This window comes from Chelmon rostratus, chromosome 4 (assembly GCF_017976325.1).
Source record: "Chelmon rostratus isolate fCheRos1 chromosome 4, fCheRos1.pri, whole genome shotgun sequence".
Taxonomy (NCBI): Eukaryota; Metazoa; Chordata; class Actinopteri; order Chaetodontiformes; family Chaetodontidae; genus Chelmon; species Chelmon rostratus.
The window spans coordinates 27,626,024-27,639,016 of NC_055661.1; the positions used below are offsets into that span (position 1 = coordinate 27,626,024).

A 12,993-nucleotide genomic window follows, 5' to 3' on the forward strand; every position below is an offset into this window, starting at 1 on the left:
GGCGATGAGCTACCCGTCCTCAGGCAGATCTGCAAACTGCTGCAGACAGTAGCGTGAGGTGAGAGAGCAGCGTAGGCCACTTTGTATCATGTCAGCACTAGCGGTTAGACGCCATCTCCACAGTGTCCCTTGTCACCAATCACATCCTTTTAAACCACCCAGGGAGCTCGACACCCCCCTCACACACATACACACACACTCCCTTATCTGTCAATGCTGCTTAAATAATGTAATTAATGACTTAATTAACATTTCCATAATCTATTTTAATAAATCTAACACGGCATAATGAGAGTTTCTAACCTCCAGGCAATGGCATATAAAAATTCACAGTGCAGAGCTGCATGGTCAGGGCACTGTCTCAGCGCCCCGACTCTCAGCGTGACAGTAAAGGAAAGAGAGGGTGCATATTGTGTGACAGCCCTCTGAAAGGCAGTTCAAGCCTGACAAATGTCATGTGACTTTGTGAATGTGTCCAATAACAGACCTGCAGCACAAGGAGGGCAAAAAAAAAAAAAAAAGCTGATTTTGGAGGTTCGAGCTGTTGAAAGACTGAGATGAAGAACAAGTGACACATTTCAGCGCGTCTCCTTTTACATTCATCTGTAGCTTCTAGCACTTGAACCCGGCGCTGCTTTGCTCTCTTCTTCTCCTGCTTCCTCTGTCTGATGATAAAATGTCTTTAAGGCAGAACAATTTACCTCCCTTTGTGACTGAAGAAAGACACAAAACAGAGCAGAAACACACTAACCACCATTCAGGATTAGTCTGACATTATTCAGTATTTTTCTTATTTTCAACATATTCCATGAAGCTCATTGGTTCTTGTGCACAATGTCTACTGTTAAAAACAGGCCACGAGTTCATACTTTTTAAAAAAGGTTCGGTAATTTCCTAAAAAAAATCTGCTCACTGTAGTTTTTATCGTTACTTAAACAGGAGGAAACAATGCATTTGTTGGGGACTATTTTCAGCGGCGGATTAATCCACATTTGGTGCTCTGGTGAGTATCTGTAGCAGCAGGATGGTGTGTGTGAATAAACTAGTGTGTGTTCATGGTAATGGGGAATGGGGAACATGTCAGCCAGTGCAACAGTGTGGCTCGCTGATGTGTTTTTAATAGTTTTTGGACAACAATAAATCAATATTTGGACAAGCTATTTCAGGTCTTGGCTGCACAGAGAAGACTTGCTTGTGGCACGAGTTTATTGTTGGGTTTGGCTTTTTATGGGATTTGTTGACAACAAGAAAAGATAGAATATTAGTAATTTTATTTTTTAAAGGAACAGAGCCCAAAAAAGCTCCCTCAGCAGCATATTTAATCAAATTTTCTGCAGAACTGGCCTTTGACGTTTTTTTAAACAATTTATTTATTGAATTGAACTGAAAACTGAACTGAAAAGCAGTGACATCAGAGGTGGGAAAATGGGGGTGGGATACATTTGGTGAAATAGACACAAGATGTAACACATTAGTAGATGGAAATTAAACTCCATAACAAAGCAACATATTTACTCCCAGCAATCACGGCGATTTGACAAACTGCATCGTGTTTCTCTTGGTACGAGGGGAGTCAGATGTGCCATCTCCAACACCAACCCAAACGATTCAATTATTCTGAAACTGATTCAATTATCTTTGATTATTGGATTGGTTTGCAAACTAAAGTGTTGTAGCCATGGCCACCGACGACAGGTAACACAGTGGGGGGGTGGCTCAATGCTTCCGCCGCCTGCCATTAACTCGCTTTACTGCATGTCACCGTCTCATCAGGAGTCGTTGTAAATGAACACATGAGCACTCAACACGGACCCAATAAAAGGTCATTCTGAGCTGTTTACTTGTTTATCTTTTCTCATTCCTGTTGCAAAGACTAGCGGAGCGTGTGGCGGGTGAGAGACGAGGGGGTTGCTCCTTACAAGGACTTCCACCCTCGGGGTGAAGAGTGACTGAGATGCACCCTGACAGGGGGCAGCAGGAGGCTGGCACATCCCAGGCAGCACGAGCACCATGGGGCACGGGTCTCTGAGGCCCACCAATCCTAATAAGGGCACCCACCGACCTTCCTGTTGTACCAGTAATAATGTGAGCAGCAGTTGACAGAGGACCTGTTTGCGGAGGGATACCTCCAGAGTCACAGGGTGCACGCTCAGCAGAGATACTGCATGTACGGCACATGTTTCTGTTGCATGTAACTCACAGTGCCTACGATCTGAACAATGACTTTACTGAATTCATTTAACACTTGGACTTCGAAGCTCCAAAACAGCAGAAATATGTGACGATAAGCTATTTCGAATGATTCATGGACGTTAACAAAGTGTTAGTGTTTTAACAGCATGACTGTTCGCATGACAACATATCTGAACGTCTTTCAACTCAAACAATGAAAAAATACCTGGAGCCGAGATCCGCCAAGAATGTGGCTCGTCTGAAGCTGCTGAATGTGTTGTAAACAAACCAATTTCCTGTCATAAAATTACAGCTCATTACTAGCGTGGATAAGGGCTTCAACAACATAATGATGCAGAAGCACATTACCAGTGCAACCACATTTATTAATTACCACTTCACTAGCCACATTCCTCGCAAATGCGGTTAATGGGGAAAAAAGTTACGAGCCTTGTTGAGTTAATTACAAACAGCCTCTCTTATTTTAGTTAAGACAAATAATGGAGGAAGGACAGATGTAGAACACAAAGTTTTAATTTTGCGACTGGCACGAAAAGCAGTTTAGGGTGATTGGAGGGTTACGTCACTTCAACTACTGCCATCATATTTTACAGTGAATTGTATTTAGCAGTTTGTCTAAATCCCAGCTTTCAGTTGATTAAGGTCAGTCAGTTAAGTCACGTTAAAAATGTGATTTTATTTTCAAACATTCAGACTATTTTTCTGTTTTTTCCAAGTAATCAAGTATTTTTTTTACATTTACAGCCTGATTGAATTACTGCTTTAGGCAATTACAGATTACATAACCTGCATTTGTAATCTGATTACAGTATCCGCCATATGTTGCTTTCTAATCACAGAGTAGATATTGTTTATGCCAGACTCTAATGCATTATTTACAAGCTAGATGTTGATAAAAACAGACTGTTCATTTACTAATGGTTTACAGTACCGCAGGCATCATTCCAATTAGCAATATCAAAATGGGAATGAAGACTAAGTGAAAACAAGAGAGGTGGGGGGGTGTTGGGGTCGGACAACAGCGTGTTTTCAGAGACGATTATTTAGTTGACTCAGACACTCGCTGCGTTTTGTTTTGAAACTCACATAAAGATGAAATATTACTTGAAAACATTGTTTGTATTTGGCAGATGAAAACAGATCTAAGATCAGAATAGAACCAGAGAGGAGAGGCCGTCATCATCTGAATCATTAATATTCTGTGTGTGTGTGTGTGTGTGTGTGTGTGTTTGCCGTCTTCAGACCGAGGGCACTTTAAATCTAAAAAGTTGAGCCGTGATGGTTAAAAGACACAGAGTGAAGAATAAAACACTCACTTGATCAGCAGGATCTCTGTCAGCAGCCCAAAGCAGGCTGCTGCCAGTTTAAAGGTGCTGTGAGGGGGAGGGTCGGTGAAGGCAGTCATCATGCAGTGGACAACATACGGCACCAGCGCCATGAAAAAAACCACAACGGTCAGCACGAGCCACGTCTGCCACCGGATGCTCAGAGACCGCCACGGAGAAGTCCGCTGGAGCTGATACTGGACGGGACAAAGAAGAGAGCAGGTCTCATGTCATCACCACACAATCACATCACGACCAGCGTTAAACACATCATAAAGAGGGTTTTCAGCAGCGGGGCTCACTGGTGTCAGACCACCATTTTGGTCCAGACTGAAATACCTAAACAACTATTGGATGGATTGCTGTGGAGTCAGGCACACTCAGACTGTGTGCCCCTTCTAGGATGATGAATTTTGCATCAGGACCAAACGCCTGCAAAACTAATGGTATTCCCATTAGCCCCAACTTGTTTAGCGCTAATGTTAGCATGCTAGCATGCTAAAGTAAACGGCAAACTTTACCTGCCAAACATCTGCATTTTTACAATGTCACTGTTAGCATGTTAGCATGCTGATATTACGATTCAGTTCAAGTCAGTGCTGCTGGGATGGCTGTAGATTCAAAGCCTGATAATCAGACCTGATGATCGTCTCCTTTTATGCTACCTGATTTCCGATTAGAAGGAGGTTTTTTTTTGATTTTGCTGTACCCCCTCAGCTGATATTATAAGCCAGCAGTTAATTTTTCATGAAAAATGATGAAATAATCCAATTTATGAGTTATTTTTTCTATAAATTAACATAAAACAACCAGGACAATTGTATTTGACATCATATTGACTTAGCTTTTATGGATGTAGCTCTGGGTAGCTTACTATGAAGTAAGATGAAGTAACCACTGTTAATCCTTCCTACAAAGCTCTGACTGGTCAACCAGGCCTCCATCAATAGAAAAACATGTGATGTATTTGAACCGTGGAACAAATAAATGTGAGCAGCGGTTTAAATGTCTGTACGACATGTAGACTCTCAATCTTACTAAAATATTTCCCAACTATGAGAAGATTTAGACTAAATCAGTACAAAGTACTTAAACAAATTAACAAAAATTTTAAAAAAGTACTCACACAGACACATACATTAAACAGTGAAGCACACATGCAGTCATCGAGCTAGCATGCAAACACTTGCTGCCCAACATCTGGTTGCTCTGAAAGTAAAGCTGAACAGTTAATTGAAATATTGATAAAGGTAAAATGTGTCACAACGTACGATCATATATGATGTTTTTTTGGTGCAGACCACATCATCATTTTTAGATCCATCTCAGCGAAAATTAAATGCAAAAATTACTAATCGCAGTAAAACCGTGACTCATATCATAACATGATTTTTTTTTGGTGGATCGTTCAGCTGTACTCCGGAGACAAACCAAACCACTTGAACCGCGTTTGATTAGTGTCTGGAATTCATCTGCAAATGCACACTTGCCTTGTCCTCTTTCATGGCTGCTATTCATTAATTAGATTCTTTGTGCAACTGAGCTATCCTCAATGTTTAAGGTTACATCAGGCCCCAGTAAGTGGCTGCCTGATAACAGAATGCATCCATCTTCATTACTCAGCCCTTTCTGTCGAGGCTTGCTCCTCCACAAGTGAGCTATGTCAGTAGGTTCTAAGGAGCTGATACATTTCATTGCATTCAGATCCTGAACTTTTGCCTCCTTTGATTTTAGTCGCTCTGATTAAATTACTGGCTTGTGGTTTCCGTTCATATCGGGTTCTTTTGTGGTGATTTTTCCTTCTCAAGGTGGAGCAGCGGTGCGGCCAAATGAAACCCAAACAGCTTCTTGTGTTTTCAGATTACAAACTCTCTTTATAAATGCGTGGTGAGGATTGTCAGAAAAAAAAAAACATTACAGCCGAGTAATTTGTAAATCCTGTGTTAATGTCACATTTCATCCTGTCCTGCTGGATCAAATGGGTTTGAAAGAAGTCCTTCTTCAAACGAATCCGGTCTCACATCCATTTTAAACATTCTGCCTGATTTTGAACATTAGTCTTGACAAGCCAGAGCTGTAGATCAGGTTCACATTCAGGTCATTACATTTAAAAAACCTATTTCAATTCATTTGGAACATGGAAAATACATGTAATAATTCAGAATTGATTAAATTTGAAATTAGATTTCTATGAAATTAATTATTGAATTAATCATACATAAATCAACAGCTAATGTTGAATTTATGCAGCTTTTTTGCATGTTTGTGTGAATGTAAACCAGTTTGTTCTGCTGGTACAAAGGCTGTTAGAGAGAAAAAGAAAAAACTGTGAGCTTATTCCGTCCTTTTTGCCAAAGAAAGCCCAGACATTCAGATAAATGTCTTCACAAACCAAAACACATGTTTTCAATCTTAGAGGAAATATGAATAGACTCAAGTCCTGAAGTAACAACAGAGGAAATGTGTTGCCACACAGTGCAGCCTTTCTGTTGTTATTTAGGACAGGAAGCTGATAATATAAGCTATTAAAAATGCTACTAAATGTGGTGGTCAGTCCTCAAGGTTCGGCGACTGAAAGCGGTCGAGCACATTCTGGTGACAATCCTGAAAAGTCACATTTAAATGATGCTGTTAGCACCCCGTCCATCAGCAGATCCTCAGCTTTCAGTCGTATCAAGGCCAAACCAGTCTGAACAAGACTAAAAGCAGCTCGGTGTGTTTATTGTATTCCCTCAGCCAAATTAACTATCTGCGAAGAAGCTGAATAAACTAACCACAAGGAGACGGACCATCACATCTGTCTTGTCTCCACGTGACTCTGCCTGGAATGTAAGCAGGTTTTTAGTGTTCTGGAGGCTGGTGGTTCAGAGGAAAAGGAGACACAGTAGTCCGTCTATTCCTCGAAGAAACCATGATTAAAGACACACTATGTGAGGATATGTATCACAGGCCTGGCAGACCTTTCTGCCCCTTTTTGGTGAGGAACACTGTCTCATCAGAAATTACATTTCCTCTGCACCTAATCTTAAATTCAAATAACTCGTGATAATCCAAACACCAGACCGAGAAGCGAGCTGTAACTTAAGAAGTCAACACACAATACATTAACCACTGGTTAAAAATCACAGTGTGTTAATTACATCCTGATGTTTTATGACTATGACCTTTAAACACTATACCAATCAATCAATACAAGAGGGAAGCAGCCTATTGGGAATATTTAGATCCACAGTTTCTGAAAGTAGGGCACTATTTATCCAAACACAATCATTATTAATAACCGGACAGTCAACCCAAATACATTTTCTGCATATTTTCCACATTACCCCCTCTCCCTCCAGAGGTACAACCACAACACACTGTCCAGCACAGAGATAATTAATACACCAGAGCAGCCGCACGGGCACAGCAAAGGGACAAAAGCACAAATACAATATTATCTTTAAAAAGTCACGGTCAGACATGTTTGACCTGACATTCAAATGACTGTAACGTCATGTCTGATTTATCATCACACGCCGACGATAATTACATAAAGGTTTAGTGTAATGTTCTTAGATGTAACAACAAGCAGCTACAGAAAAAAGGGATGATACGGTACACCCCAGTCAGATTAATGACTGCATAAATTTCAATTTCATCCTCTTTTGTTACTTTTGCTACGGCGTCAAGCTTTGAATTCTAGGACGGCTCGTCTGCAGTTTACAGTGACGGCGGCGCAAGATTTACGACTCGAATTTCAGAGTCATTTTTAAAACAATGTTCTTAATTTCCAACAGAAGTTGAAGATTATATCAGCTGTAACATGCTAACTAGTTAGCATTAACTCTGCAATATGGTTTTGATGGTTACATACAGTTTATGATACAATGCTAACAGTGTGCTGTAATGGGGCATAAAAGAGTGCTAGCTAAAGCTAACAGGACCCTGGTACAAAGTCAGTCTGGATGCTATAGAAAAACACTGAACACAGTATGATTTAGGTTTCATTTTTTATAACAGAAATTTCCCCAAATCCAACAAAGAGGCGGACAAAGATGCTAGCATTAGCCTAAACTCTGTAACAGTACATATCAGGCCGCAGAGCTTCCAGAATCTGAGCTGATGAACCAAAAAGTCCTCAGATAGCAAGGCATGCTAACGTTAGCAACTTTCTTTAGAGCAGAAAAAGGAAGGAAGGAAGGAAGGAAGGAAGGTAGGTAGGTAGGTAGGTAGGTAGATAGATACTTTATTTATCTCCAAGGAGAAATATGCAGTTCCAGCAGCTCAAAAAGGTGGACACACAAGGGCATGCAAAATAAGAACAGGAACTACTTTCAAGTAATGTGCAACTTACAAAACAAATCATTCAATCCATTCTTTTTATTTCTAGTTTTATATTTTTGTTCTGGAAATATGAAAAACACCAAGGCGTTAAAGCCTGAGGTTTAGCTAACAGACAATCCCACCTTCAGGTGTCAGCACAACCTGACATCTGCACACCTGTAAGGATGTTATCAATCGTAGCATTGGGTCCTGCGTGGTTTTGGTGTTTGTGATCATTACTGAACATAACCTCTGCTAAACGAGTAAGCCGACACGTCATCAGCGTATCGACAAACTTTAGTTGGATCTCCTAATTTCACCTGGAAATGCCAAGCAGCTCCCGTGTACATGCTGCTTGTTTGCTAACAACAGGGATGAAGTTCTACTTAGCAGGGCCAGACTAGAAAGTCTATTAACTTATTGAGATTAAAAGCCTGATGCCTTCCCTCCCACTCGACCCTCCGTGGCCCCTTCCCCCAGACGGCATCACACCTCCAAAGGAGAAAGGTGATTGATGAGAGCCATCAGGCGGCTTGGAATCTCTTCTCTCATTAGACTCCTTATGCATCTGAGCTGTTTCAACACACACTGAGAGAGCAGATCAGGGGGGAGGGAGGGAGTGAGGAGGTGTCCATCCTCTGACTTTTTAGAAGATAAGTACTCACACTAAAATATTTACCATGTACATTAATCTCTGGGAAATTAATTTGCCATTATACTTTCTGAGTTTTTTTCTTCTCACAGAAGTGTGATTTCCACTCCCTGCTCTTCATGCTCGCTGAGCTTTCTCTCCTTTGATTCGCTCATGGGACTGCTTGGAAATTAATGTCCCTGAGGGAGCGGCGTTTGGACAGCCAGGGTGGATCCCATCATCGACCACTGAGGCTCTCTTGAGGAGGTTTAGCTGGAGTGGCGGAAAACAAAGGAAAGAATGCTACGTATCCTAAAATCAGACATGCTCAATCGTATTAATGCGAGTGCAGCACATTATTATGTAACTAATTGCCAATGGATTGCAGCATTACTATAATGTGCTGGTGATTGTATAAGACGGGTCCATTCTGTTCAGATAAATAACCTCATTGTATCTGAGACAATAACGAAGATAAACAGTAAGAATCAATGCCCTCTGTGGAAACTATTTAGTTTGCTGCAGCTTTATTGTGTTCACTTTTATTTTATACACTTTCTGAGTCAAGTGCAAACTAAGGCAGCACTTTTGATGAATTAGACCAACAGTATAGTGTAAATAAGGAATAATCACAGATAGAAGTGGGAAAAAGTAGAAATCTTTGCTTTTAAGTGGTTGTGGCACTGGAATTGACCGTTTGCTTTTCGCTCCACCAAACAGCACTTGTACAATCACACCTCGATTTCTCCAGGTGTTGAGTGCAGGGGCTGTGATAAAAGACATGTATGCAAAGAGTCTGAGTGTTTTGTCTTTTTTAGCTTTTTCAAATCCAAAAACACAAGAGCAGAAGTGTGAGAAATGGGTTAATATCTGCTCAAACGCAAGCTAAACCTTAGCATGTCCAGCTAATTATGTCAATACAAAATCTGTATACTTTTGATACTATCAAATGAAGGAACAGAGATCATAACGTTTTAAACTTGTGGTATTGAAAAGGTATCAAAGTATTCATACATGAAAACCCAAGTAACTAAAGCCAGTTTAATTTTTAAGGCCATGAGTTAGCATATCATTAGTGAACTTGATTATTTCGCGGGGCTACAGTTTACTCCGAATAAAGCCTTATTCACAGCCCGTCCTGGATCGTACTACATATTTCAGAGTGTGGGTCATGCAGCTCTGTGCTGCTTCTTACCGAGTTTGGGGAAGTTTAGCTTACCTGAAACATTAACCAAGTGTTATGTTGACCAAACACATTCGTTAACCATTGTGTGGCTGATCTCACATTTTTTCCTCGTCATATTTATACTTGGCCAATTACCTGCATGATGCAATACAAGAACAATGCTGTTCCTTTATATCCATGTCTTCAACTCATATTATCAAGAGGTGAGCATGAAGCTTTCTGTGCCCTTTGTCATGTAGCTTTAGCCTCAGTCTTTTACCATCACGTATGTAGCCATCAAATGCACATTTAGCACCTTTTTACAGAATTTTCCTTTTGAAATTACCCTGGAGGAGACAGCATTGTCAAACAACCCATAGAGCTAATGTTAGCTTAATTAGCTAGCCAGCTACAGCCAGCTTCCAAACACTTGTCATTTTAGCCTACAAGTCCTTCTTTTGTTAACCTCTATCTGCTTAAGATCGGCCTGTTATCATTGTAAACTGCATCTGCGCTGCATGAGAAAGCAAAGCTTCACTGGTGCACCAACTGAAACTTGGCGATTGCTCAATTGTGGTTGTTGTGCGTCCTTGTGGGCAAGTGTAAGACAGTGTGAGAGGATGTGGATGAGTGTATGCGAGTGAGAAAGACAGAGGATGCATTGTGTGAAACAGTTTGTGTGTCACGGAGAGAGAGAGAGAGTTTGTCTGTGAAGGGTGGGGTTTTGGTCATCTGCCATCGGATAAGATATCCTGACAAGGCAATCAGAGAGAAACAAATTCTGCAGCCACACGGGTTCAACTCTCTCGTTCTTCACCCTGATGAGCTTTTGAAAAATGGAGTGCAGTTGAAATTGGTTTTGTATGAGAGGCTTCAGATCTGTCTCTTGTCAGGATTATTGCCACCTGTCTTCATTGGCTGCAAAGGTCTGTTAATTAATCTGCCTCTCCTTCTTAGTGGCCGGAGAGGACGGAGCGAACAGAGCGCCGGAGTGTCGGTCCAAACAAAAACACATCTGCTTCATAAGAAGGCTGCGGTGGTGTTAAGCAACATTCCTAATCAGTATCACTCAAACACTACATCACCTCCTTCCTTTCTAATTTTTTGAGTGAAGCTGTTTAATTGGATATTTAATTTAATTTAGTTAATGAAGGTACTGGGAAATTCTGCTTGAGAGACAGTGACATCTCTTGAAATCAGTGATGCTTCAAATAGAGCTCTCCAGAGATCCTTTCCTGACTGATCGTGTCCATCTCTAACAGTGAAAGTGTTTAGTACAGAATATTAATAAATACTGTTGCAAAAATGACTATTTGCTAATACAGAAAAATCTGCAGTGTGCTCACTGATCCCTGGTAAAACATGTCAACTGATATCAGTAAATGTAAGTGGAAGCATGCAGTTAAGAGCACCAGCATGTGATCCAGCATTGATTAATTGGACATGGATAGATTAATATGCCACTGGATACCCATGCCAAGCTCATCAGTGTAAAAGTGTTATTACACAACCATCAGCTGGGATGCTATAAATGAGCGGGAGAGTGGAGAGGGATTTACTTGGACAGGATGCTGCAAGACCGGAGACAGGAAAAAACAGAGGAGTGCACTCAGTAGAGGGCAGATCTCCGACAGGTGTGTCTGGTGTCTAGGGGGGTTTGTGGGTGAGGAACAGGGAGTGCAGGGCAGGCTGTGCGTCCGGCATGCATGTGTGAGAGCAGAAGGATTAAGTGAAGCAGTTGATGATCACTCGTTGCCTCTACTGGCTGGTTAAGAGTCAGCAGTCAATGATGGTATAAACCAGAGCAAAACATGCATAGACTTGCATTCATTTCCTGGAGACTTACCCTCACCCCCTAACCCTGACCTAAACCTAACCTTAACCCAAGTCTCCACCTTAAAATGTAATAATTTTTATTATGTGAATTTGCGTTTTGTCCCCATGAGGAAGACAAGTCCCCACAAAGTGACTGTGTAAACAGATCCACATCACTAAGCAAATGTCTGCGTGTGGACTCCTTCCTTTTGTTGCATGAGACCCAATCATGATCCCACAGGAACTCGCCATGGCCTCGGCCCTGCAAAGTGTCAAATTGATCAAGTGTTCGCTGCGATTGTCTGCTGCAGAGTGTCTGCACCTGTGCATTCCTCTAAGTGCTGAGATCCCGGCGATTCTTTAAGCGAAGTGTGAACTTGGCCTGCTGTTTGCAGCTCAGGCGTACCCAGACTTGCCTGGCTGAGAGCAGCTTGTATTGTACACACACTCCTGTCACTCTCCACTGTTCCTTTGGAATGTAAACCAGCAGTGTCACACCACTGTGATATACTGGGGCTGCACATTTTTGTTGCAGTGCAGGTGCAGTTTGGGGTTCAGGTCTGTACTACCTTGCCAAGTTACAGCGTGCAAATTATTCAAAAGAACAGCTACTTGGACGTAACTGCGTGCACAATAAAGTTTTTCTTCCATTTACAAGTCTAAACAAAGAAAATCATCAGATAATGTTCATTACATATTTCCCCTCTGAATGCATGCCACAGTACTCTTAATCAACAGCACTTTTACATATGTTTGATTAAAGGAAAAACGGGCTGTTGTTTCTCCAAGGACATCTTTTCATGTGAAGAATACTTTTTCATTTAGCAGATGCTTATATGCAGAACAGTGTTGTTGCCGCCCACAGGTATAATCAACCAGAAAATTAATAATCATTCTGCAGGACTACAATAAATCATTACGCTTTGGACAATTAATAATGGAGGCGAAGCTTGGGATGTCTGATTACAATAGTTATGATGCATATCATCAAGATTTAAATTTAACATTTCACAATGGAATTTCAGACACCAGTGCACATTACTGATGTTTAAATTTGGCATTAGGGCGTGTCAGGGAGGTTGAGAGATGGTGTGTATCTCCATCTACAACCCTACCCAAACCGCTATTTCAAAAATTACAGTGCAGTACTTTTTGTAGCTATAAATTTACATTTAATGCACCGTAAGAACAGGCTTGACTAAGGAAAAAAAGTTGAAAGAAAGAGCTTTATGGAGCATCTTGTCCGACACGTTCTGTAAGTATAAGTACATTATGTTTGGGGATTAAACTAGCTGAATACCATAATCCTGACTACAAACTTTTAAAACTGAGGGACACATATTCAGGTGCCAGATGTCATCTTGCAACGTAAATGAAAAGAGTGGCGTCTTTTACAGTTCTTTTCATTATTTATACATTATTTTTCAGTGGAAAAAGGTAGATTTTCAGCATGCATATAAAGAGGTTCACTCTACTTGCACAGCTTTAATGGAGAAGATCAATTCCTGGTTGAGTGATACAGACAGTAATAAAATGGCTGGTGCTGCCTTGCTTGATTT

General features: G+C 41.0%; 1 protein-coding gene across 2 annotated transcripts in view; it reads right to left on the reverse strand.

Moving 5' to 3' along the window:
* Positions 1-12,993, reverse strand: part of LOC121605479 — an 83,106-nt gene that overhangs the window by 21,785 nt on the left and 48,328 nt on the right. For both annotated transcript variants that reach the window (XM_041935394.1, XM_041935393.1), the window contains exon 4: positions 3,510-3,715. In XM_041935394.1, the coding sequence (XP_041791328.1) occupies positions 3,510-3,715 (206 nt within the window). The remainder of the gene's footprint in view (positions 1-3,509; positions 3,716-12,993) is intronic.